This window comes from Rosa chinensis, chromosome 3, assembly GCF_002994745.2.
Source record: "Rosa chinensis cultivar Old Blush chromosome 3, RchiOBHm-V2, whole genome shotgun sequence".
NCBI classification, from domain to species: Eukaryota; Viridiplantae; Streptophyta; class Magnoliopsida; order Rosales; family Rosaceae; genus Rosa; species Rosa chinensis.
The window spans coordinates 19,735,660-19,762,328 of NC_037090.1; the positions used below are offsets into that span (position 1 = coordinate 19,735,660).

Here is a 26,669-nt window from a genome sequence, read left to right on the forward strand (position 1 = left end):
ATTTAAAATATGGTTAAATTCATAAATCATAATTCAGTGAGTGCAAAAGTCAAAACACCATTAAAGTAATTGTGTAGCCATTAAAGTAAAGTACTAACTGTATATATTTGTGATTTATATTATAAAAAATAAATTTTAAAAATATATATATATATATATATAAGTTAAATATATGTATATATTATTGGGGCGGGTTTGGGGATGTGATCACAATACCATCCCCGCCCCATCCCCAATCTTAGATAGCGGGGATTGGGGATCCCCATCCCCATTGGGCCATTCCCCATTTGTCCCCGAATTCTCCCCCTATTAGGAGCGGGTATCCAATGGAGCTCCACCCCGCTGGGGATTTTTGCCATCCCTATATGAATAGAAGCTCCCTAACTTTTTTAATTCATGTGCATTGAATTTTTTTTTTTAATTTATGTCAGATACGATCCTAGTTGGGCTGATTTCTTAGGTCCAAAGTCCTAGTTGCACTATTTTTTGTAATGCAAGTCTGATTGGGCCTTTGTTTGGGTCCAAAAGTTCTGTCTTTGTTTTAATGGTGCATTTTTTTAGCTTGGTTTCAGTGGGAGTGTAACTCGATGCTCTCTGGAATATAACCTTGCCTCTTTTCTCTCTCTGGTCTTCAAAGTAGGGGTTGCACGAAACTGAAAACCGAAATGGACATTTATCTCTTTATTATTATTATTATTATTTGAATTGTACTAATTGGGCTCTTAATGCAGGTGCCAAGAGAGTGCACTCTATGAAATTGCTTTCATATGCTAGTTTGAATATGTCTCTCATCTTCAATAATGCTAAATTGGAATTTATAGACAAAAACGTTGAGTTATAGACTTTCGCTTGCCCCGTCAAACCAAAAATCTACCATAAGATCCATAATCACTACTTTCATTGCAGTTGAGAAATAAGTGATCCTTCTAACCTCACTATCATGTTTTCAGAAAATTACATATGAGGTCTCCTTCGTCATGGTCTCACTAAGAAATACTCCAAACGAAAAGAAAAGAGAAAAAAAATTATTTAATAAATTTCATCACCCAATTAACAATATTTCCAGCAATTTAGAAGGGAAAAAAAGAAAAGCAAAAGACAAATGAAAGTCAAGAATCTACACGCTCCCGCCAAATTTTAGCGGGCCTCTTCTTGGTGGGCTTCTTTCAATTCATTCATCTCCGGTTTCTCTTTTCATTTGTTTCCTGACCCGAACCCATGTTTAACGGGTCAAGTCATTCTCTCCCATTTAACCGCTACCCGACCCAAACAATATAATATGGGCATTCAGAATCGCCCCAATTCTTCAAAATTAGGGTTCATTCTGCTGCCGGAGTCAACTCTCAATCCATCGAATTCCAGCTATTGGGTACATCAATGGTGGTACCTAATTGCTTCTACACTCTTACCACTCTTTTTTTTTCTTTGGCTTACAGTTTGAATCAATATAATTCATGGTTTAAGTAATCAATTTTTCATAGATTTGTAGCATAAATGAGTTAGCTTTCATTGATTCAACTAGACCCAGATTAGATTTATAAGGATTTATATATTTGTTGTCTTGGTGTTAAATTCTTATGTATGATTAGAGAATTTTGCCCTCATTTTCTTAATTATTGTAGGTTTAGAGAAATAGAAATAAAAGTATGATGGAGCAGAAGCGTATGTTATTGGCTACTGGAAGTTGTCAGGGTGAAGGACCCTGTACTGTGAATATGATTGACAGATTTAGCAATCTTCCGGAGGGAGTTTTTCATCACATTCTTTCAAAATTCAGTATTAAAGACCTTGCCCGATTCTGCTGTGTCTCCAAACGATGGAGAGAATTATGCCTGTCGTCTCCATCGGTGGAATTTTGTGGATTTAGTGAAGATGGAATTATGGATATGGCATGTGAGCTTAGGTTGAAGTTGGTCAATGCATTGGATAGGTTCTTGCTTAGTCGTGGGGATAATGAGATGAAGAGCTTTGTTCTTTTTTGGGATGGTCACAGTGATGAAGAGCTTGACGAAGCATGTTTCTGTGTTAATGAGAATTTCCGAATAATCACCTGGATCCAGAATGCTGTGAGGTGTAAAGTTGAAAAGGTTTATCTTGACGTCACCTTTTTTGATTATGAGGGGGAGCCATTGGCATTTCCATCTTGCGTCTTTCGTTCTGCATCATTGACGTCTATAGTGGTTAATATGCCACGTACAGTTGTTAAAACACCCTCCTTCACTTTTTCCTCCAATATCGAAAAGTTGCATTTAAGTGATGTTGTTATACAGGACGAGGGGTTTTTCGAGTGGATTTCCTATTCCTGCAAATCCTTGAAGGATGTAACCCTTTCAGCAGTTCGTGAGATACATAGTATCACCATTGAAAGCTCGTCTTTGGAAAAATTTTATTTCATTAATTATGAGGTTGATGAAACCTGCCATATTAACATCTCTGGTGAGAAACTTGAAGAAATAAATGTCAGGTGCAATCATTCACCTAGCAGCACCATATTAAAAATTGTTGCTCCAAATGTTAAACGTTTGCTTTTGGAGGGGAATGTGAAAAATCACCTAAATCTGGGAGAATTGAAATGTTTGGAACAAGCTGCTATTCTTATGGAGCCTATAGTAGATGAGTTTAACAAAGTATTTGAGGTTCTTTCCAGTTTGTGCAGTGTTGAAGTTCTTGTTCTAAATGAAGCTACCATCCAGGTAAAGTGAATCGAAACCCCTGGGACTGCATATTAACTTGGCTACTATATGTTTCTTGCAATTTCACTGCTGTTTTTAAATGCAATTCTACATTAATAATGGTCTCAGTTGCAAGAATGAATGTTCATATTTATGCTTAAAGTTTTGTTGAAAAGAATGAAAGTAAGTTGACAAGCATGATATTGGTTCTGCCTTAATAATGTTGCAGGCTGCATACAGGGAGGAATGCGTGCAAGCTCAATTAGATGAGACTTGGTACTTGCAAATGAATATTGGTAGCTTTACTGATGATCTAGTCCCGGCAGTTGTCTCTCTCTTAAGAGGAACACCAGAGTTGTGTACTTTATACATTCGCTATAAACCAACTTCACTTGACCCTAAATCTAATGTAAGTTAAGTTCGTGTCATTCTCTGTCTCATCATTTCTAGAGTCGATAGCATATTCTTCATACTTTTAAGATAATGCAGTTTTCCTTTCTTTTATCTTGTTTTAATACAGTCTTCCTTTCTTTTATTGTATTTGGTGATTTAAAAGAAAAAACTGAAACTGAGTTGCTTGTTGTCATTTTTTTTTTTTTTTTTGCAGACATCTGGGTTTGATATGGAGTATTGGAAGATGCAAAACCTGGATTTTGTTTCTCAGGTTGAGGATGTTACCATAGAGCTTAGTGCTGGGTTTAATGGAATTGAGTTAGCAAGGTATATACTTGAGCATGCTGAGAGCCTGGAGAAAATGGTCATTAGGTATTTAGCCGAGCAATCTAATGCTATAGGGAAATTAAAAGAAAGTAAGATGATCTCTAATCCCTTGGTCACTTTCGAGGAATATGATAGCTCAGTTACCTTATTTTGATGGTTTTGACTTTCTGTTTATGTTATTTTAGACTCCGTGTGTAACGTTGATTGATCCGTTTTGGAATTTTATAGAATGAATTTTGCCTTATTCAGAGTTTAGAAGTGACTGAGTGATCATTCTGGCTGAGACAGAGTAAGCATATACCTAGCCTACTCAGTTATGGTTTTCATGGTTTTTCGACTGTAAATTGTAATTAGCAAGTTTGAATTTGCTAATTACAATTAACCGTGTTTGAATTTGTCAAGAATTTTCTTCAATACTAGCTTATTAAAACTAATGGTTAAGGTCAGCCAAGGACCAATGGGCATATGCCTGTAATAACTTTCCTGTAAAATCCAACGCTACAAGGAAGGGAGGAAATACATAGCTTTCAACAAAAGAAATAGAAGATGATGGATTGCAAACCCACAGCTTTCTATCTTGTTGAAGTTTAATCATAACTGAACCAAATAAGTAGGAATAGGAAAAACCAACGACAAATTGCATAGCATAGCAAGTACAGATTTATAAGCAAACAGAGTGGCTCGAAACAGAGTAGATTGATTATCTGCTGGCAGGAATCTATTTGGGCATACGTGGTTCATGTCCATCTCCCGGAAACACACACACACTATAACAGGGATTTCGGGGGTGACGGCCGCCTCAATCTGTTGGGAAGCTTGTCCTCCTTCGAAGAGCCTCTGAGGTTGAGTTGCGGTCCTTGCAGAGCATGGTGACTGGTGAGAATAAAAACATTACCTCCATAATCGGTTTTGGATTTGTATATCCCAAGTCTTGACCCGAACTCATGTTTTAACGGGTCAAGTCACTCTGCCCGGATTGATCACGTATAAAAGCCCCACAAGGCCACAAGGGCGAAAGAGACCCCCCCTAAAATTTCGAAAATTAGGGTTCGCTCTGCTTCGGGAGGGAAAACCTTTCAGTCATCAAATTGCAGCGCCTGCACCAACGAAGAACGCGCCCATCAATCCATTAATCCTCTTCCTTGCTAGAGCAAGCTCGAATTTTCAATTGGGTACATGAATGGTGGTACGTACTCGCATCATTACTACTACTACTACTACTTAGTCTTTGCTTTGGCTCAGAGTCTGAATGCATATAATTGATGGCTTCAGTAATCAAAAGCCCTTTTTTTTTGTAGTATAAATTGCAGCAACACTCTTAGAAACGATAGCAAGATAGTGTGATTCATGGAACACAAGGGTAAGTTATTGGCTAGTGGAAATGGTGAGACTGACAGGTTTAGCAATCTTCCCAAGGAAGTCCTTGATAAGATTCTTTCACGTCTTCTGATTAACGACCTGGCTCGCCTCTGCTGCGTGTCCAAAACATGCAAAGATATGTCTCTGTCGGCTCCGTATGTGAGCATTTGTGGATTTGGTGTAGATGAAATAGCGGAGATGCCGTGTGAAGTTCGGTTGAAACTGGTGAATGCATTGGATAGGTTCTTGCTTAGTCGCGGGTATAATGAGATGCGGAAATTTACTCTTGTTTGGGAGGGTCATCATGAGGACGAGGTCGAGGAACCGCCATGCTTCTGTGTTAATGAGAGTTTCCGAATGATCACCTGGATTCAGAATGCACTGAGGTGTAATGTTGAAAAGCTTTTTATTGACATGACCTTTTATGATCGTGATGGGGAACTTTTAGCATTTCCGTCTTGTGTCTTTAATTGTGCATCTTTGAGGTCTCTAGTGGTAGAAATGTCATTTACGGTTGTTAAAACACCCTCATTTACATTCTCATCTAATCTTGAGACCTTGGCATTGAGCGATGTTGATATTGCAGATGAGGGGTTTTTCAAGTGGATATCATGTTCGTGCAAGCTCCTTAAGGAATTGCGTCTTGCAGGACTTAATGGGATAGATAATATCACCATTGAAAGCTTGTCTTTGGAAAAATTTAGTTATATTCATTTCGAGGTGTATGAAACCTGTCGTATTAACATTTCTGGTGAGAAGCTTGAAGAAATACATATTAACTGCAGTAGGGTAAATTGAGAAACATGATAAAGGTGTGCCTTTATAACATTGCAGGCTGCTTACAGGGAGGAAGGCATGCAAGCTCAATTAGATGAGATTTGGTATTTGCAAATGAATATTGGTAGCTTTACTGATGATCTAGTCCCGGCAGTTGTCTCTCTCTTAAGAGGAACACCAAATTTATGTACCTTATACATGTGTTATAAACCAACTTCACTTGACCCTAAATCTAATGTAAGTTAAGCTCTCTCCCTCTTCTCTATGGATAGATAAAAAGTTGATACTGACTTGCATGTTGCCTTCTTCTTTACAGACGTCTGGGTTTGATATGGAGTATTGGAAGAAGCAAAACCTGGATTTTATTTCTCAGGTTCAGGACGTTACCATAGAGCTCAGTGCTGGGTTTAATGGAATTGAGTTAGCAAGGTATGTACTTGAGCATGCGGAGAGCCTGGAGAAAATGGTCATTAGGTATTTAACCCGTGAATCTAATGTTAGACGGAAGTTAAAAAATAGTAACATGATCTCCAATGCCGCAGTTACTTTTGAGAAATACGAAAGTTCAGTTAACCCATTTTGGTAGTATTCAGCATCTATTTTTGATACCATGTCGAAACGTAACTGTAAGTGTTGATATATCTTTGGAATTTCTTTGAATCAGTGTAATGGTATTTCGTCTTTGTTCATTGAGCTTTGATCATTGTGTGCTGCTATATGGTTGTGTTTGTTTTGCCTCATGCTTGATTGAAGAAGATTTTGTCACAGTTCCCTTGCAAATTTTGAAGTATTTCATCTTTGAACATTTTGGTTATCTAATAATAGCATTATACCCTCATCATTGACTCTAATCGCCTCCTAAACTTGATCAGGTGTGACCTAAAGTTAGAAACTTAGAATCCTCAATCGTTATAAATCAGGGTACCGTCCTGGTTGGAGCAATTTCTCTTTTGGTCCCTAAGTTGTATACTGTCAAAAGGTGGACATGAGAAAAGCAAAGCGTAAATTTATTCATGTCGTTTAGGTCAATTGTAATTTTCTTTTTTATGGGGCAGACCATCACACTGTAAATTATTATAATAGACATAAAGATATATAAAATTCAACCTGACATTCGGGACTGTAATTGGGTTCTATTTGAAAATTTGAAATTTTTTTTAGTGGACCTAAATTTAGCAAAAAACTGCTTAACTTATAAGTTAAATAGAAGGTTTTTGGTAAAATTAAACGAAACAGCTTATTTCTTGCTACTTATAGAAGTTGGTAAAAAGTAATTTTCATATGATAAAAAACTACTGCTGCTTACAATTTTTAAGCTACGATATAAGCTGTGCAAAAACTATTTAACTTATAAGTTAAGGTAAAATTTAAAAAAACAGCAGCAGTTGTTGTTTATAGAAGTTGGAAAATAACAGCTTTTATCTGCTAAAAGTTACCGCCGCTTTTAAATTAATCTCAGCTCTCTTAAACTGTTAAATCTCGATTATTAGATGAGGCCCAAACAGTCAAAGCACTTTATGACCCCATCATGCCCCTACCAGAAAAGCCCAAATCTAGACTTGAATAAAATCCCCCAAACACCCCCAAATAACAAAACTAGGGTTCTCCGCGCTCTGCAACGCGAGGGAAAATGGCAATGCCTCAAATTCCAGAATCTGAATCGATGAGGATGAGGCCCATCCACCTGAGATAATCTGGCATTGTTGAATATGGTACGTGCTGGTATCAACCTTCCTGCTTTTTCTTCATTTTGCTCAAGTCTTGGAATGAAATAATCGATGAGGTAGTTATGAATGCTCTGAATTGTGAATTGCGAAGGTGAAAAAGATTTAAGTTGGGTTGCAATAGAATAGGAAGATTTTAGTATTTGAAAACCTTATTAAGTTTAGCTTCATGGCGCCGAAGCCTAAGAAAAGGGCTATTGCAAGTTGTGAGGGTGGAGGAGGAGGTTGTAGTGAGAGTAAGAGCATGATAGACAGGCTTAGTGATCTTCCAGATCAGGTTGTACATCACATTCTTTCGTTTCTAACTGTGATGGACCTCGTTCGAGTGTGTTGTGTGTCGAAAAGATGGAGAGAGCTTTCTCTGTCTGCCCCGTGTTTGAATTTTGATGAGATTCCGTCGGGTTGTAGATCCACATGCCGTAACCGGCTGCAGTTGATGACTTATTTGGAGAGGTTTTTGTTTTATCGTGGGGATAATAAGATACAGTCCTTTCGTGTCAATTGGGAGCGGCACTATATGGATGAAAATGAAACTGTGTGCATCTGTGCTAGCGAGCATTATCGACTCATCACATGGATCAATAGTGCGGTGAGGTGTAATGTTGAAGTGCTTGACCTTAAGATGACTCTGTATGATCCCGAGGAGGCACCGTTTCCGTCTAGCGTCTTTCTCTGTGGAACTTTGAGGTCCCTAGCGGTGGATATGAATTTTACTCTTCTTAGAACACCCTCGTTTGGTTTTTCCTCAAATCTCACTAAGTTGGAGTTAAAAGATGTTGTGATAGAGGACGACCGGTTTTTCAAATGGGTCTCATGTTCCTGCAAGTTCATTGAGGAGTTACATCTTGATCAAGTTCGTGGAATTAAAACTATCAGTGTTGAAAGCTCGTCTCTGAAAATATTTAGGTTTTTTGATGTGTTCAACACCTCCCATCTTAGCATATCAGGTGAGAAACTTGAAGACATAGTTGTGGGCTGGTATGTTGAATCACCTAGCAACAGTTCCTTAAACATTTGTGCCCCAAATCTTAGGTGTTTGAGTTGGAGCGGGAAATTGATGAATCACCTAACTCTGGGAAAGTTCAGACATTTAGAAGCTGCTGTGCTTCGTCTAAGGCCTGATGAAAATGAATTAGACAAAGTGTATGAGGTTCTTTGCAGTTTATGCAAGGTTAGAGCTCTTATGCTGGACGAAGCAACCATTAAGGTAAAGAAAAGCAGAACCTTTCAGGCTGAGTTCTTTTGTTTTCTTTTCTTTTGTTTAAGTGGCATGAACTAGACTGTTTTTGTAGTTCATTTGTAGTATGGCAATGGAAATGTTAGCTTATTTATGCTTCCTATATAATGGTGTTGTTGCTAACATTATTGATGGCATTTAAGTTACAACGATACTGGTCACATTTCTCTCAAAAAATGGTCACACCAACAACAGTGTAAATTCATTTTGAAAAGATTGAAAAGTAAATTGACAAACACTTTACATAACATTGCAGGTTCCATTCAGTAAAGGATCCATGCGAGCTCCAATATATAATATTCATTGTTTGACTATGGATATTGGAAGCATTACTGACGAGTTGGTTCCAGCAATAGTTTCTCTCTTCAGAGGATTGCCTAATATGTATATTCTTTGTATACAGTCTAAACCTCCTCTAGACAACCCTCAATTTAATGTAAGTCTCTCTCTCTCTCTCACACACGCACACACAAACACACACACACACACATGCAATATCAGTAATCACTTTTTTTTGACATGTAAAACTTTCACTTGATTTGCTTGTCATCCTTTTCCTTTCCAGACATCTGGGTTTGATATGGGATATTGGAAGTTGCAAAACCTTGCTTTTATTGATCAGCTGAAGGTGGTCAGCATAGAACTTTGCAATGACTCAAATGGAATTGATTTAGCAAGGTATATTCTTGAGTGCGCTCAGAATTTGCTGCAAATGATTGTTATTTATCCACCCCAGGATTCAGAGATAGTTACAAGGAAGTTGAAGGAAAGCAAGATAGCTTCTGGTGCCACAGTTGTCTATCGTGAAAAAGAGAAGAGAGGATAAAGCTCTTCTGGCACTCTTCAGAAGTTGACTGTCATAGCATTGAAAATTTAGCATCAACTTTGACAGATCCATTTTGCCTACAAGTTAGATTTGTTATTCTCAGGTGTTAACCAGCAATGGTCCATGTGTACTGCTATATTTTCTGTTCTTGTACTGGATGCACATTCAACTAGGCATTAGTTTTCTTTAGCATCTATCTCTTTGCGAAGTTGAGATGGTGGTTTTCATGTCTGCTTTCTTTTCCTTTGTGCAAAGTAAATGCTTTTATTGGAAAACCAGCCACGGGGAGTTTCAAAAACATAGAAGTTGATTTACCTTTGCAATAGTGAGCATGCATTAGATATTTTGGAGTAAATTCTGAATTTGCAATGTCACTATCGGCTGAATATCATCATCATCATTTGAATCAATTACAGCGGAGCACCTTGCCACTATGATCTCAGTTCTGTAGTCCTCGTCAAGGTTCTTTCCAAGTTAATGTAAACTTGATTTCAATATTTCAAATGTAATAGTGAGAAAGATATTCATCAATCTCACTTTTCCTACAAATCAGTATAAATAAAGCGGGTTGACATGATAAAAACCCTCTAATTACCTCCTTTGGTTTTTTTTTTTGACCTAGTTTCTCGGAGCTAGGGTGAGATCGGAAACCTAGGGTTTTCTTTGATCTGCATTGTTTCTTGCGTTCATGAACGTGTTGTTCTGGAATTGTCGGGGGATTTGCAATCCTTCCGCACGACGTGCTCTGAAGATCTTAATCTCACAGCACAAACCGAAACTGGTGTTCCTTATTGAAACTAAAATCGGAGATGAGGATGAGTTCGAGCGACTGCGATGCAACCTAGGGTTTGATCATGCAAAGGGTGTGATGAGCGTGGGGTTGGCTGGCGGTCTGGGCTTATTCTGGTATGACGATATGAAGGTCCAAATCCGGCAGCCTTCTACGGCTCGTTTTATCGACGCAGTGGTAGAGGAAGGTGATGGTCTTATGCGATGGCGATTCACGGGGTTTTACGGCAATCCTGGAGCTGCTGATAGACACGAATCTTGGGATATTCTCAGGGCTTTGAGTGATGATGATAGCCTACCGTGGGTTGTTCTCGGCGACTTTAACGAAATTATGTTGGCATCGGAGAAACTGGATGGCAGACCGTGATCGGAGAACCAAATGCGTGGTTTTCGGGATGCGTTGGGATATGCGGAATTGGTGGACCTAGGGTTCCATGGGTGTTCGTATACATGGAGTGACTCTGAGACGAAGGTTCGATTGGACAGGGTGGTTGCTACGGTGGCATGGTTGGACAACTTTGTACACTCTCGGGTCATTCATTTACCTCCGAGCAAGTCGGACCATATTCCACTCCTATTCTGTGTTAGTTCAGTTCCTATTATCCAGAAGCAAAAATACCATAGGTTTCGGTTTGAATCACTCTGGTTGAAGCATGAGGGATGTCATGTGACGGTCCAGCAGCGATGGCAGCGACCGGTTCTGGGGCAGCCTATGTTTATGGTCTCGAAGAAGATTGAAAGGACAGGTATTGCACTAGATGCCTGGCAACGAAATGTGTTTGGTGATAGGCAGAAAGCATTGATGGAGATTCGATCAAGGCTGGAGGAGCTTCTTAGTTTGTCATCGACTCCGGCTTTGTTGGTAGAAAAGGGTAGTTTAATAGCCCGCTTGGAGAGCTTAGTCTCGGAGGAAGAATTATATTGGAGTCAGCGAGCTAAAGTCTCATGGCTTAAGGAGGGAGATCGTAATACGAGCTTCTTTCATTGGAAAGCCTCTAATAGAAAAAGAAAAAAATTTCATTAGGGGTCTTTACGATGAGGCAGGGGTTTGGCAAGAAGATGATGATGGTGTAGAAACAGTGGTTGTGAGTTACTTTGAGAAGATGTATAAAGCAGGAACTATTAATGCTGGAGCTTTGGAGGAAACTCTACAGGCTATTTCTCCTTCGGTTACGGAAGAGATGAATACTTCTCTTTGTTCTCAATATACTTGTGAGGAGGTGAAGGAGGCTTTGTTTCAAATGTATCCTACAAAGTCTCCTGGACCGGATGGAATGCCGCCTTTATTTTTCCAACATTATTGGGAGAGTATAACGGATGATATTTGTTACACCCCACATCTGTTGTACCATTTTTACTGAGTTACACGAATTTCTATATGTTTACCGTTCGCGGTTATAATTTTAACGTTTAGGGGGTGGTTAAAAATTGACTTTTTATGGGTTAATAATTTGAGAAAATTTCCTTCATGAAAGTTGTAGAGGACGTTAAACCGAGCGCGTGCATATGTGGTACGTAAAAATCGGAGTTCGTATGCAAAAGTTATGAGTGAAACACGGAAGTTACTATTCATGATAAAATTTGGATAAATATAGAAAGTTACCGGGTAGGTTTCCAAAACCGGAAACCCACCCCTCTTTCTCTCTCCTCTCCCCCGATTCTTCTCCCTTTCCCTTCGGGGTCTCTTCCTCCCTTCGATTCTCCACTTTCCGGCCACCAACCGGCGTGCAGCCGGTCACCACAGGGGCGCCTCAACCCTCTCTTGACACTAGCGACCTAGGATTTTGGAGTTTTGGCCGTGAAAATCCGGATCGAAGCAAGGATTGCTCCGGTTGCAGTTTTGGGATTTCGCCGATTTCCGGCCATTCCGACCATTCCGGCCACCTCCGGCCACCAGGTTAGCATCGAAGGTTCGGTTTTTGATAGAGATCATTTCCCCTAAGATAGTTCATTCCAATTTACATTGTAGGGGTCGAATTAACGATTTTTCATTTCTAGGGTTCTTGAGGTTTCGGGGCTTTTCTTCACCGGTTTGATTCGACCACTTCGAGGTAAAATTGGATTATGTTGCAGTTGGGAAAATTGTTGGGCCTGTTGTGTAGATGCTAATGCAGGAATTTGGTGGTCATCGGAGGTAGTGGTCGCTGGCGCGTGGACCCCACGCGCTGCCACTGTAGGTGGCGAGTGGTGGCACGTAGAGCCGCATTTTAATTGTAGTTTTAGTTCCATATATCCTATAATGATTGTAGAATGTGATGTATGAAGTTTGGTGGAAATCGGAGGAATTACAAATTGAGTTTAATCGATTAATTATTGATTTTCGCGAATTCGATCGCTGAATTTCTTCGAATTCACTTTAGACCTTACATCGATGAATGGTTAATGTGGGAGTCTTAAGGATGGATTTTGTGGAGAGTTAAGGAGATGGATTTTTGGAAAGGGGGATGTTTTGAATTTCCAATTATAAGTACCGTAAAGTTAAAATTCCGTCCTGTGAAATATTTATATTTATGAATGCTATTCGTACAAGACGAGAGGAGTCTCCATACGAGGAAAATCACGAGCGACGTCAGGATTGACCGCATATTGTGAGTGGACTTTTGATTTTAATTGATGCATGCAAATTAAATTCCGCAAGTTTTGAGTTTATTGATTTATCAACTTAATTATCGAGCATTTTATTTTGGTTTGGATTATTGATTGATTTATATTCGGCTAATCGAGATTATTATGAGATTTACGAAATGAGATTTCGATGAAGTAAACCTTTATACTTATTTATACCTTATTTATTTTGAACTTGAGATGATCTTGGCGTGCGGGGTCACGTCTTTATACACTTGGATTCTTATTTCGTGAGATATGTGGGGAAACTATACAGATTTATTGGCTTTCGACGATCTTCTTCCTCACCATACGCTGGTTATGTGATTAGGTCTCCTCCTCACCTACTTTGTGTTGGTGAGTGGCAGTAGAGGTGACGTATTCTCCTCCTCACGTGGGTGGTAGTCGAGGTCATATTCTCCTCCTCACACAATCTATGTGTGAGTGGAAGTTGAGGTTATTAGTTCTCCTCCTCGCACAATCTATGTGTGCGTGGCAGTCGAGGGTAGGTAGAGCCTGAGGGGCTCCATTCCCGTATGGTGAACTCTTTTCCCCGTATCCTTTTGTTGTTGTTCTTGACTAGCGAGGCTAGTCGGTTTTTCTTGAGCGGAGCTTCTCGTGGTTTTCTTAATTATTGCATGCATCGGGAGTTTTAATGATATAAATGTGGAAAAGTATAAACTCCTTTTTCCTTTCAATTATTTATTTTTGTCCACTCACGCTAACGTTTTTATATACTTTTCCCTGGGCCCTTCAGTTTCAAATGCCCAGATTGCAGTACTGCTGCTCAGTGTACGAGTGTGAGCCATAGTGACCGCACCTGCTTCCGCCATCACATTTTGTAGGTTACCTGTTTAACCTACTGCACTCCTTGTCCATTTATATTCCTAGAATGCTCTGATTACTAAGGGATATGTGACCCAAACTTGTATGAATTATATTTGAGGTCTATGACCTAACTTTGGTGATTGTAGTAATTTTTACCTTTCGGAGATTATGTATGATGTTATTATCTTTGAGATGGGATTGGTTGAATTTGAGAGCAGGGTGGCTCCAGGAGTTATGGTTGGATTATTAGAAGTGAATTTTGGTTTTCTACAGGATTTTGGGTTATCCATTTTTAAGGGAGGTTATGCCGAAATTTTTGGTAAATCTCCTTTAAAGGTGGGTCCCGCAGGGCCATTTCGGATTCCAGGGTGGAATTCGGGGTGGGTCTTGTCAATATTACTGATGCGGTGCACAATTTTCTACAAACTGGTCAGTTGCTTAAACAGATTAATTACACGCATATTTGTTTGATTCCTAAAGTTGCTACTCCTGAGTCTATGGCAGATTTGAGACCAATTGCATTGTGTAATGTAATCTACAAGTTGTGTTTGAAAGTTATTGCCAACAGGTTGAAATTAATCTTGCCTCAGATTATATCACCTTTCCAGAGTGCCTTCATTCCAGGCAGACTGATAACTAACAATACCTTGGCAGCTAATGAGTTAGCTCATTTTATTCATAACAAAAGAGCAGGTGAGGAATATATGGCCTTGAAATTGGATTTGAGTAAAGCCTATGATAGATTGGAATGCGGGTTTTTACAGAAAGTAATGGAGCGTATGGGTTTTGCTCATAGTTGGGTGAAGATGATTATGCAGTGTGTTTCTTCTGTTTGTTATTCATTTCTGGTTCGAGGTAAGCCCCGGGTTTATGTGGTGCCTTCTCGAGGATTGCGGCAAGGGGATCCTTTATCACTGTATTTGTTTCTCCTTGGAGCAGAGGGTCTTTCTGCTTTGCTGAAAAAAAAAAAAAAAAAAAAAAAAAAGGCCGAGTTAGGTGTGTTACCTGGCATTTCTATTTGTGATGGAGCTCCCATGGTTAATCACCTTCTCTTTGCAGATGATAGTATGTTGTATGCGAATGCTAATTTACAAGCTTGTCAGCAAATTAGTAATGTATTGACGGTGTATGGGAAAGCATCTGGGCAGCAAGTAAATTTTCGTAAGAGCTCTGTTACGTTTAGTAAAAATGTGGACCGTGAAACTCAGAATTGGCTAGCCAGTTTTCTGGGTGTTACTGTAGTAGAGTCTCATGAGAAGTACCTTGGTTTGCCTACATATGTTGGAAGGAATAAAACTATATATTCAAGAGCGTTTGGATCAGAAACTTCAAACTTGGCAGGGGCGGCTTCTTAGTGGTGCCGGCAAAGATATTTTGATCAAGGTGGTGGCTTAATCTTTACCTACATATGCTATGAGTTGTTTTCAATTAACAAAGAATTTTTGTGATGATCTTCAGCAGAAATGTGCAAGATTTTGGTGGGGGAGTTCTAATGAACAAAGAAAAATTCATTGGAAATCTTGGCAGTTCCTTTGTAGGCTAAGGAAAGAAGGAGGTTTAGGATTCCGAGATCTACATGCTTTTAATAGGGCTATGCTAGCTAAACAGGTTGGAGAATTGTTCAATTTCCAAATTCATTGATTGCCAAGATGTATAAGGCTAAGTACTTTCCAGAAACTTCTTTTTGGGCGACAGAACCTCATCCATCACCTTCCTTTTCTTGGCGGAGTATTTCTGAGGCTAGAAGTGTTCTAGTCAAAGGGGCACGTTGGCAAGTGGGAGATGGATATGATATATGGATTGGTGATCCATGGATACCTAGAGTTGCTCCATTTCGGTTATTACCTGTTCAGAGAGGTCGGGATGCTTCTTGGAAGGTCCGTAACTTGTTGAATAATGACGGCAGCTGGAATGAAACTTTAGTACAGTAGGTTTGTCATGTTGATGATATCCCCTTCATTTTGTTTATTCCTTTGAGTAGCCGAAGGGTCAAGGATCGTTGGGTGTGGCATTTTGATTCCAAAGGGATGTTTTCAGTTAAGTGCTTATAGACTCTTAATGGAGGAGGAGATAGTGCAAGAGGTTTCCTTGCAAACACAAGATCTATGGACGAAGCTATGGTCCAGGTACGGCTAAAATTTTTCTATGGAAGGTGTTGAACAATTGTTTACCTACTATAGTTAGATTGATAGAGAAACAGGTTCCTTTGGAGATTCGGCCTTGTGTTCTTTGTGGAGTGGGGGATGAGACAATTGAACGTCTTTGTAGGCTTTGTCCGTTTGTGAAGGGAGTGTTGGAGGCCGTGCCTGGGATAGAACACACTGCCTATTCTTCTAGTGCTAGGCAGTTGCAGTTTATGGAGTGGTTTTGGAGTTGTGCGTCTAACTTGCCTCCTAATTTATGGGCAGCTTTTGCTTATAATTTGTGGGCTATTTGGAAGGAGAGAAATAATAGAGTATGGGATAAGAAGACCATGGATGTGAACCAAGTGGTTTTGCTTTTGTCGGCTCGTTTCCAGGAGTACCAGAGACACCATGGTAAGGGCCAGGGTGGAGGAAGTCGGCGCGTAGTTCCTTGGAAACCTCCAAGTGCAGGGTGGGTGAAGATTAATGTTGATGGTGCCTTTTACAAAGAAACATGTACTGGGGGGATTGGAGTCATTATTCGTGATGATATGGGGAGATGTTTAGGTGGATGCCTTAGTATCTCATGTTTCCTCTTCAAAACAGGTTGAAGCATTGGCAGGGAGGGAGGCAGTCTGACTTGCTATTTAGCGTGGCCTCTCTCCAGTTATTTTTGAGACCGATTCCCTTACTCTTTTTCATGCTACTAAGCAGAGAGTCATTCCCCATACTTCCTTCATTGGTCGTGTGTATGATAACATTACCTTTCATCTGCAGCAGATGCCAGGTTCTTATTTTACTCATGCTTATCGTCAAGCCAATGTTGTGGCTCACACTTTAGCTCATTTTGCTTGTTCTTCTTCTAGTTCTTTATTTTGGGGCCTAGAGCCTCCAGCTTGTATTGTTGATGTACTATCCAAGGAGTTTACCTCCTAATTTATTTACGTTGACAGTTTCTCAAAAAAAAAAAAAATAAAGCGGGTTGACGTGGTTTATTATGTGTAAATTTTCGTCACATTAGAGCAACTCCAACAGCTTCCCTATAATTTCTGTATAATAGGGAAGCAAAAGTCAAAGTTTTAGCATCTTTTTCTTCTCCAACTCCAACAGATTTTCTATTCTACATCAATCTCTAAAATCTCCATATTCTTCCTTAAATTTTAGAGATTGCTGTAAATATAGGGAATTTGGTTTTCTCTTTCCTCATTTTCTCTAAAATAGAGATAATTATAGGGAATCTGTTGGAGCAAAAGAGGCTTATTTTTCCCTAAATAGAGAAAAATCTAAATATGGGGAAGCTGTTGGAGTTGCTCTTAGAAAGATAAACCTTTAATGGGTCAGAAAGCGAATTTGGCCCATTAATCAACCCGATGGCCTGTTATAATTAAATACATGATGAGAGCGCCCAATTGACCCCCAAATTCACAACAATGAAATAGGGTTCTACGTGCTGTCCTTCGGGTGCGATCAGTCATCAAATACCGGAGGGAGAGAGAAAACTGCTAGCTGGGTAAGATGAATATTTCGGTTACTTGAACGGTACGTAGTTTCAAGATTACTGCTCGTCTTTTATTTTGGTTCAGTGTTGAAATGAAGTGAAGGAGAATATTAGCTGTTAAACTGAAGAAGGTTAAAGTGATTTAGTTTCCGACTCGTATTGGCTTGATATATAAATTGAATCAAACTTGTGTTGCAGAAGGGAAAAGATACAGTTAGTTTTATATGGAAATGATGAAACAAAGGCGTAAGTTAGCAAGTTGTGAAGGTGTAGGAGGTAGTGGTGGGAATGAGAGCGGGATAGACAGATTTAGCGATCTTCCGGATCAAGTTGCACACCACATTCTTTCCTTCCTGGCTTTGCCGGACCTTAGTCGTGTGTGTTGTGTGTCCAAAAGGTGTGGACAACTTTGTATATCTGCTCCCTCACTGAATTTTGATGAATTTTCCTCGGATTCTATGTCCACCTGTTCCGAGCAGCTAAAGTTGTTGACTTATTTGGTAAGGTTCTTGTTTCGTCGTGGGGATAATAAGATACAGTCCTTTCGTGTCCGTTGGGAAATTCACTCTATGCATGTAGATGCAACATCATGCATCTGTGATACATTGAGCATTTGGATCCAGAATGCAGTAGGGTGTAATGTTGAAGTGCTTGATCTTAAGATTACTTCATGTAACACCAAATTGGTGTTTTTTCCATCTTGTGTGTTTCTCTGTGCACCTTTGAAGTCTCTGGTGGTGGACATGAATTATACGGTCCTCAGAACTCCCTCTTCTGCCTTTTCCTCTAATCTCAAGTACTTGCAGTTGACAAATGTTTATATAGAAGATGAGGAGTTTTTCAAATGGATCTCATGTTCCTGCAAGTGCATTGGGGATTTGTCTCTTAGTCATGTTCATGGGATAGAGAACGTCACCATTTTCCGGTCATCTTTGGAAAGGTTTAGTTTGATTTGTGGTCCTCTGGATCATATGTGCCATTTAAATATCTCAAGTGAGAAACTTGTGGACATAAATCTTTACTGGACATTTGATTCACCTAGCAACAAATCCTTAACTATTGATGCCCCAAATCTTAAATGTTTCAATTGGATTGGGAATTTAATGAAATACCCAAATCTAGGAAAACTAGAATGCTTAGAAACAGCTGCACTTTATTTGAAGCCTGAAGTAGAGGACTTAAACAAGGTACATGAGGTTCTTTGGAGTTTACGCAGGGCTCCAGGTCTTTTGCTAAATGACGTGGTGATTAAGGTATACAAATTGAAACCCTTAAACTGTTTTTATTTATTTATTTTGCAAAAACTATGACTTGCAATTTGCATTAGTTTTTCTATTTCTTACAAGCCATTGTTGGACTAAATTTGAGTTGAAGTTTTGATTTTACAAACAAGATGAAAATTCATATCTATGAAAGAATGAAAGGAAAATTGAGAAACCTGATTTACAACATTGCAGGCTTCATTTATGGATGGATCTGTGCCAGCTTCATTGTATGATACTTCCAGTTTGTGTTTGGTTATCGAAAGCTTTGTTGATGAGCTGGTCCCAGCATTGGTCTGTGTCTTCAGAAGAACACCTAATTTGAGTTTGTTATGCATAAAGTCTAAGCCACCACATAACCCTCAATCTAATGTAAGTTGAGGCTCTCTCTCTCTCTCTCTCTCACACACACACACACACACAAAAACATTCAAACGCAGGAGCTTGTTCATCATGCTTTTGAGATAACACGGCTGTACTTTCATTCTCATTGATTATGGTATTTATTTTGTTCAGAATGGTTCAATTAATATACTTGTTGACTCTCTGTTTCTCTCTCTCTCTCTCTCTCTCTCTCTCACACACACACACACAAACTCACACACACTCACTCACTACAGCAAACATTCAAACATAGGAGCTTGTTCATCATGCTTTTGAGATAACACGGCTGTACTTTCATTCTCATTGATTATGGTTTTTTTTTTTTTGGTTCAGAATGGTTCAACTAATATGCTCATTGACTTTTTTCTTTCCAGACATACGGGTTTAATATGGAATACTGGAAGCTGCAAGACCTTGCTTTTACTAATCAGCTTAACCATGTGACTATAGAGCTTTGCAGTGGGTCTAATGGAATTGAGCTGGCAAAGTATATGCTCAAGTATGCTCTCAATATGCAGAGAATGGTTGTGATTTGTTTGCCCATAGATTTGAAGAAGGTTACAAGGAAACTAAAGAAAATCAAGATGATTTCCAATGCTGTACTTGTTATTCAGAAAAAGTTAAAAGGAAAACGATTAGAGCTTTCTTTATGTATTGTTTTATTTTATGTATTGCAGAGTTTATTTTTCTGATATGAATGTTGATCGATCCTTTGGCAATTACATGGATCTCTTTGTTTCAAATTTGATAAATAATATTCCTTGTTTAGGGATATATTCGCGTTCATTCAAAATATACAAGCAATAAGGCTGTTTAAGGATTGTTATGTTTATCTGTTTTCATGCATTATTTTGTTTGCAAGTTTTTGTTGGCATTACTTTTCACTACCAGTGCACGAGATGCTCTTACTACTGATTTTGAAATGCTTTTACTACTGTGCCCTTGCAATATCTGGTCTGCATTAGTTTATCAGGGAAACCAGAGAAATTGCTTAACAAACTGTTGGAGTCTTTACATGTTGTAGATTTTTACTTCTTTTCGCACGGTTGAAATCATGCTAAATATCAATCACTGGAATCAGGGTTCAGAATGAAGCTTCGCCTTTGCTTCTGACTTCAACTAACTTCAAGGTAAGAGAATCTTGCCATGTTGGCTTTCTATATCCTTTTTCAAGTGTTTCAGTAAATTCATCTGCATTTGTAGAGAATTTGTTACTTATCAATCAACTAATGCATTATAGCTCTAAAGGAACACCAAGTGTGGTTAGCAGATCCAACTAGTCCAATGTCCCTGAGGTAAACTTTTGCTAGATTACTATTAGCACCCCACTGAAGGATGCGACAGTCCTTTTCAACCGAGTTACTAATGTAGAATTAAGTTTTCCTTTTGCTTATTTCTTCAACTCAGAGTTAAGCCTCTTGATTCCATGTTGTTTTTTTGTTTTTGTTTTTGTTTTTTTAAAAGCTCTCTAGAGGTTTTCTGATGATCATCTGCGTATGCAATTCGTGCTGTATCCTCTACCGAACCCCAATTTCATTGGTGTAATTGTTCCTCTATGTCCTGAATTTTTCTTGAATATAGTGTCTTAGACTCTGAACTTTGTGTCCATGCGGGTGTATAAGCAGTAAAAGTATTATGTCTTATCAATCGAGTGCTACATTATGGTTTTATGGGCACACATGAGACACAAGTGGTTCAAACATTACTTTATGTTGAAACTGATCACTAGCAGAATTAACTGAAGTTTCTCTGTGAAAAGCTTTGCTTACTTATTACTCTATGTTTGGGATATTGAAAAATTAGAAGTTGTAAATGAAAACTCTGAAAGTCTTCTTAATGAGGTTTTGGAGTGAGATACTGGGTTCAAAATCAAGTAATAAGCAGATCTATTATTTCTTATCACTCGAGTGATGATGCATTATGGTTTTTTGGCCACACATGAGAAGCCGGTGGATCAAACGTTACTTTATGTTGAAGCTGGTAGAATTAACTGAAGTTGCTGTGTGAAAAGCTTTGCCGATTTATCGCTCCGTGTCTGGGATATTGAAAAATTGGAGTTTAAATGTTTATGAAAACTCTGGAAGTCTGATAGCTCATGTGAATTTTGATGGAGTGGCTAAATTGGATGTAGAAAAGAAATTCCAGCTCGTTTCTAAATAGTAGTTTTGCAATCACATAGGCTGGGAGCATATTGAATGGGAACGGGAAGAGAATTGTTCGTTATGTCCAATCAAATGGGATGGAGTGGCTTCCCCATGATTAAGAAGTCACATTGTAATACTGTATCATTACACGTGCTCACTGTGAAGTTATCCCTGTTTGCCTTTGAGTATCGAGAAGAGAATGTATATATAAGATGATTTTCATGCCAATATTGGCACGTGCAAGACGAGAGGAAAAGTTGCTATCAATTGGGCTGTTGCTTACGTGTATGAAGGTATGCAGCTATGCGCTTCAACTCTTTCATGTTTTTCTGATTTACCTCTAATTTCTTGTGTATTTATGTTCTTTTTTCAACTGTCAGCATTGCTGATCTGTGTCTGGTTTACGAACTATGCAGACGTTTCTAAACAGTATAGCATTGGTCATCCTGGGTTATTTTTTTATCCTTTGCAAATCTTGCAATCAAACACTTCTCCAACACACAGATGACATATATGTTTGTTTCACTACAAGTTTCCAGACATTAAGTTATGGAATTGTTAAGAGGCATATTTCAAATTTTGCAGCTTCTTTATGCAGTTGAAGATGGTAAGGCGTTTTTTCACTGGGTCTCGTACTCCTGCTGATCCCTCAAGGAATTTAAAAGGTTAGAGTCTATCATCATTAGGTGTTCGAAATCATTTACGTTCACTATCCTTTTCTCCGCCTTACCCTGTTACCCATATTAGAATCTCTGGTGATTAGCTTGAAGATAGCAGTTAACAGTCGGTTTTGGAATGAATAATCGCATAGCATTACTTTTACCCAGTAGGGTTTCATTTCTTGGCAATCCAGCCTCATTGTTATATATAGAGGTAGGAACATAACCGTCGCCTAGCAGATTGAACTAATCCATCATAATCAATCTCAGCTGCTAACTGTCTTAATATACAGTTTTAAAGTTTGGAAAAAGGATTTGCTACTGTTTTTTTATTTGTAATTTTGCAAGCACTAAGGCAGCATATTGGATGGGAAATAAGAATGTGATTTTCAATTAGATTGTGAGATTGTATGATGTCCAGCAATTGGCTAGCCAATTTGAGTCAGTTTATGTTATAGATTTTGTATGCGTTGTCTTTATTTAGTTTTTGTTTCTACTCCCCTTGCCAAAATTCTATATCTATGTATTTATGCTCTCTCTAACCCAAACTTCCCCTTCTCTCTAAATTCCCAAATTACTTGCTCAACCAGTGTTCCTGAAACCTCATCTATTCCTATTTCATGTGTTGAAAAACAGAAACAAAGTTTTGTGTAACCTGAAGGCCGGTATGTCTGTTTATGAGGTTATCTAGTAGAATGTGATGCATGTAATGTTAAAGAGTATGTACTGATTTGACCCTATTTTACCCATTTTTTCGTCTTTTGGGGTTGTGACCTGATAATTTTTTTTTTCTTTTCCTTTTTTCAAAGATCAACTCAACCCACCTACTCAGTTTGGATGGTTGAAAATGCCTACCCTTTTTCAAAACAGGCCGCTGCATTTGTGTTTTTGATCATGTTGTTCCAGACCCTATTTCCGTGGACTCAAAGTTCTTATAGAGTAGCAGAGGAATACTATAAGCTTTACAGAAATCGTCCAAGCTACTTCCTCTAATAACTCCAGTTCCTCAAAGCTTGGGGTCGATTCCTCCTCCTCCTGGTGTGTTGAAAATCAACAGTGATGCCTCATGGATTTCTTTCTTGTGGTCGGTCTGGTGGCAATAATTCGTGATTCTAATGGCTTGTTAGTAGCAGCGGCTTCCTTGCTTAGCCACATCCGACTAAAGGCTGCATCTTTTTCTTCAATTAACGAGTCCTGGACCGGTAGAGAAGAAAATCAGGCTGCTGACTTGGTGTCAGCTTTGGCTTCACGGCAGGATTGCCTTTCAGACCAGTATCCGAGCCCTGCCTCCTTCCCATATCTTGCTTTTGGTGCTGTTTCTGCTCCCCCAATAGGCTTTGTTCATGGCTCCTGTGTTCTTTCATGTTCAATGCAGTGGAAAAGAAAGATGTAAACAATTAGAGCAACGGAGAAGAAATGAATCGAGGAATAGGCAGGGAGCTAATTAAAAATGATGGTATTTATGGTTTATTTTACCCATTCTTGTGACCTTACGCAAGCGTATATATTATCATCAAGATAGGAAAATATTATGCTCAAAGTTATAGTACCATGAGAATTAGTGGCTAATTCACAATTCCTGAATAATCAGAAGTAAAGACACTTAGCATGCAAAGGAAAAATAAAATAAACAAAAATTCTACTTTAAGACACCAAGCCTTAGCAATGCTCGGTTTTGGTTTTCACCAAAGCCTAATTAAAGCTATGACTCTAGTAATGGCTATTTATAATGAGATAGAAATTGTTACCGAAAATTGTAATATGATATTCTAATTAATCGATAGTAAATAAAATAAAATGTGATAACTAAAATTGCAAATAAAATAACAAAAAGGAAAAGATGATATAAGTGGGAATGTTATGGTGCTAGGATGGTTCCTTTGCCCAAATGTCATGTGTCGGAAGCTAATGTAATGTAGATGCAAGGACCAAAAAACCAAAGACTATAAATTCTCAAGCTTATGGAGGAATAAGGAGAGGAATCAAGGGTAACAACAATAACGTGTATCAATCCAATTTCATTTGATATTCTTCTTGAATCGCTATTGACGTAGTCTTTTGCAGATACCCCCCTCTCTTCCAATTTTACTCGCCAGTGCCGATCCAAATCCCGAGGGCATTTGAACCATTTCTTGATAAAAAAGTCTTCACTCTTACTCCATTCAACAAAGTAATGAGGGAGATCTTTTACCGAATTTTTCTGCACCAACACATAGCAACAGCCGCAGCAAACGGATGTGCTGAAGATGTATATCAGAGGTGGCAGCTTGATATGGAAGAGAAATTAGACAGGGAGAAAGAAAGTTGGAGGCTGCTGGTTTCATTCTAGTTTTGGTTGTCGCCGGCGATAACTATGCGGTGGAGCGTGGGCAATTCGGTCAAACGGTCAAGCTAGGCCGCTACTCCTCTGTGTGAATTATAGGTCTGACAAATGATAACATTGGCAGACAAAATAATTAGAAGTGTGTGGGTACTCCCTTGTGAATCATTTAGCCGGTGCAATGGCCCAAAAAAAGTACACATTAATCATGTGACATCTGACATATACGTCCGAATTATTGCTACACCGTTATATTATTATGAGAATCATATCATGTAAAACGTGAGAGGGAACCGTAGAGCCATCCTATTCAAAAGAGTTGTTGGAACCTGGAGGTTACAATAACGTTGATTCGAGCATCTCCATATAAGTAGTTTTGAGACTTTAAGGCATCTATAACATATCTTTGGTTATCTACATCTAGTACACAACCACAACACACAAATTAGCTACAGCAAGCAAATCATGTCTATCCGAACTTTTCTATCACTTCAAACGCCACAAATTCCTCAGCCTGATATTGTTCGGCGGACAACGAATTTTCAACCAAGCATTTGGGGAGATCGGTTCATTAACTATGCCTCCCAGGACAACAATGTAATCTTAAGCACGTCGTTTCTATAACTACAATGCAGTTTATCTTTATCGATCTCACAACCATTTACATATGGTTTGGCTTTAATATGTGATCGATTTTTGCTGCAGATAACTGCTGGCCTTTGGAAGCAGCAGGTTGACCAACTGAAAGTAGTAGTCAGGAGGGATGTTTTCAGAAATGCGGCAGGTAATTTTTCAACACAGATGAAGTCAATTGATGCAATGCAGCGTCTTGGTATCGCATACCATTTCGAAACAGAAATAGAACAAGCATTTGAACATATGCATGATACATATGTTCAGGATGGTGATTTGTACGATGTTGCTCTTGGTTTTCGGCTACTAAGACAACATGGATATAATGTTTCATCCGGTAGGTAAAGATCGAAACTATTACCATTTTTGTCACTTATTTTGTATTTCTTATGTGTTGATCAATTCTTTGACAATATTATTCAAGCAGATGTTTTTGACAAGTTCAAAGATGCAAATGGTAACTTCAAAGAAGGCTTAACTGCCAATACGGCTGGTATGTTAAGCTTTTATGAAGCAACACATCTAAGGATGCATGGTGAAGATACACTAGAAGATGCTGTGTTTTTCACCACAACTCACCTTGAGTCATCTGCAACCCATGTAAGTCATCCACTAGCAGCAGAAATAACGCAAGCCTTAGAGAGACCTCTACGAAAAAGTCCAGAGAGATTATGTGCAAGGCGTTACATGTCAATCTTACAAGATAATCCTAAATCTTTGCATCATGAAGTAGTAGCTTTGTTGAAACTTGCAAAGTTAGATTTCAATCTTGTTCAGTCTTTGCACAAAAGGGAGCTCAATGAGATCTCTAGGTGGTGGAAAGAACTAGACTTTGAAAGGGAGCTTCCTTTCGCAAGAAATAGGATTGTGGAGTTGTACTTTTGGATAGTGGGAGTATTTTTCGAACCCCAATATGCCTCAGGGAGAAAATTTCTAACAAAAGTAATTGCCTTGGGGTCAGCTTTGGATGATATTTACGATGCATATGGTACATTCGAAGAACTCGAGATCTTTACTGAAGCAATTCAAAGGTACAAAACAAGTACTTCAATTAAAATTGTTTGCTGCCGATCTGCTCCTACTTAGATTAAGATTATTTGAATATTTAGTATCGTTTATGGCATTTTCAGGTGGGACGTCAATTGTATAGATGAATTGCCAGACTATATGAAGATATTTTATCGCAGGCTGCTGAATATTTGCAGTGAAATTTGTTGTGAGTCATAGATATTTTAGTATGGGTCTTGCTATTTAAACCCAGCAAATTTCTAAGTGTACCCGGCATTTTAAATATTATCTTATATTTCCTGTTTTACCCCTGTTTAAATAAACCCAACAAACATTCTCCATCACCATCTTCAAGGTTGAGAAACTGGAAATCTGAAACACATCAGTGTTGAAATCTTTAGTAGCAACACTTGGTGTTGGGATTGTTGGCTGATCGAGTTGGTGGTTTGATGTAACATTTAGACTTTAGTCGTCAGCTTGTGTGATTTTTGATTCTAATGCCAGCTATTCCAAATGGTAGGAGGATTTAGGATATATAGCAACTCTATAAATGAATCAGGCAAAAATACACAGGCGGCTAAGCCTGCCCAAAACAGAAAAATCCGGCCAATACCCAACCTGATGTTCACAAAGATTTCTTAAACAAATTAGGCTAACTACATGCATCAGCTTTGGAAAAGCCGGCCTGTAACAGTTGAGGCATAGCAGATCTAAATTTCACTATAAATATGGCTCTAATTCTGCACAGTGTCTACAAACCATTACCAGGCTAGCATAGCCTAAACCACACAAAGTTGATTCTTTAGAAAACTGAGATTTACATACAAAGCAAAAATGGCTATGGCTATGACAACAAAGTGTGCATGTTCCTCAATGTGGCTCCTCTGATGTCCTCATCATCATCTCCGCTGAGAGCAGACAACAAGGCATTAATGCCACTAAGTGATTCTATAAGACCAGAACAATTGATAATCAAGATCAGGGAGTATATGTTTATACTGTTTTATATATGTTTAAATTTACAAATTGCATGCTTTGGTGGTGTAGATGGGAATGGCAAGCCAGAGTGCAACAACTCGATGTTACACACAAGCTGACGACT

General features: G+C 38.8%; 4 protein-coding genes across 5 annotated transcripts; all 4 read left to right on the forward strand.

Annotated features, from left to right (window-relative positions):
• Positions 1–1,266: 1,266 nt before the first annotated feature.
• Positions 1,267–3,796, forward strand: LOC112195191 (putative F-box/FBD/LRR-repeat protein At5g44950). Of its 2 annotated transcripts, none has more exons than XM_024335561.2 (4): positions 1,267–1,383; positions 1,623–2,693; positions 2,902–3,081; positions 3,280–3,796. In XM_024335561.2, exons 2-4 carry the CDS (start codon positions 1,647–1,649, stop codon positions 3,544–3,546), a joined length of 1,494 nt encoding a protein of 497 aa, XP_024191329.1. In that variant the 5' UTR covers positions 1,267–1,383; positions 1,623–1,646; the 3' UTR covers positions 3,547–3,796. The 2 variants fall into 2 exon arrangements, with proteins under 2 accessions (XP_024191329.1, XP_024191330.1); XM_024335562.2 differs by having other exon boundaries at positions 1,278–1,380.
• Positions 3,797–7,078: 3,282 nt separating this feature from the next.
• LOC112195060 (putative F-box/FBD/LRR-repeat protein At4g03220) lies at positions 7,079–9,868 on the forward strand. The gene is made up of 3 exons (XM_024335407.2): positions 7,079–8,459; positions 8,746–8,925; positions 9,055–9,868. The coding sequence occupies exons 1-3, from the start codon at positions 7,422–7,424 to the stop codon at positions 9,313–9,315; spliced, it is 1,479 nt and encodes a 492-aa protein (XP_024191175.1). The 5' UTR covers positions 7,079–7,421; the 3' UTR covers positions 9,316–9,868.
• A 7,223-nt stretch (positions 9,869–17,091) lies between these two features.
• Positions 17,092–19,596, forward strand: LOC112193334 (putative F-box/LRR-repeat protein At3g58880). Its single transcript, XM_024333436.2, has 4 exons — positions 17,092–17,169; positions 17,356–18,410; positions 18,615–18,791; positions 19,178–19,596. Exons 2-4 carry the CDS (start codon positions 17,382–17,384, stop codon positions 19,493–19,495), a joined length of 1,524 nt encoding a protein of 507 aa, XP_024189204.1. The 5' UTR covers positions 17,092–17,169; positions 17,356–17,381; the 3' UTR covers positions 19,496–19,596.
• Positions 19,597–24,345: 4,749 nt separating this feature from the next.
• Positions 24,346–25,804, forward strand: LOC112194996 ((-)-alpha-pinene synthase). Its single transcript, XM_024335271.2, has 4 exons — positions 24,346–24,523; positions 24,632–24,896; positions 24,987–25,590; positions 25,690–25,804. Exons 1-4 carry the CDS (start codon positions 24,392–24,394, stop codon positions 25,784–25,786), a joined length of 1,098 nt encoding a protein of 365 aa, XP_024191039.1. The 5' UTR covers positions 24,346–24,391; the 3' UTR covers positions 25,787–25,804.
• Positions 25,805–26,669: the final 865 nt, after the last annotated feature.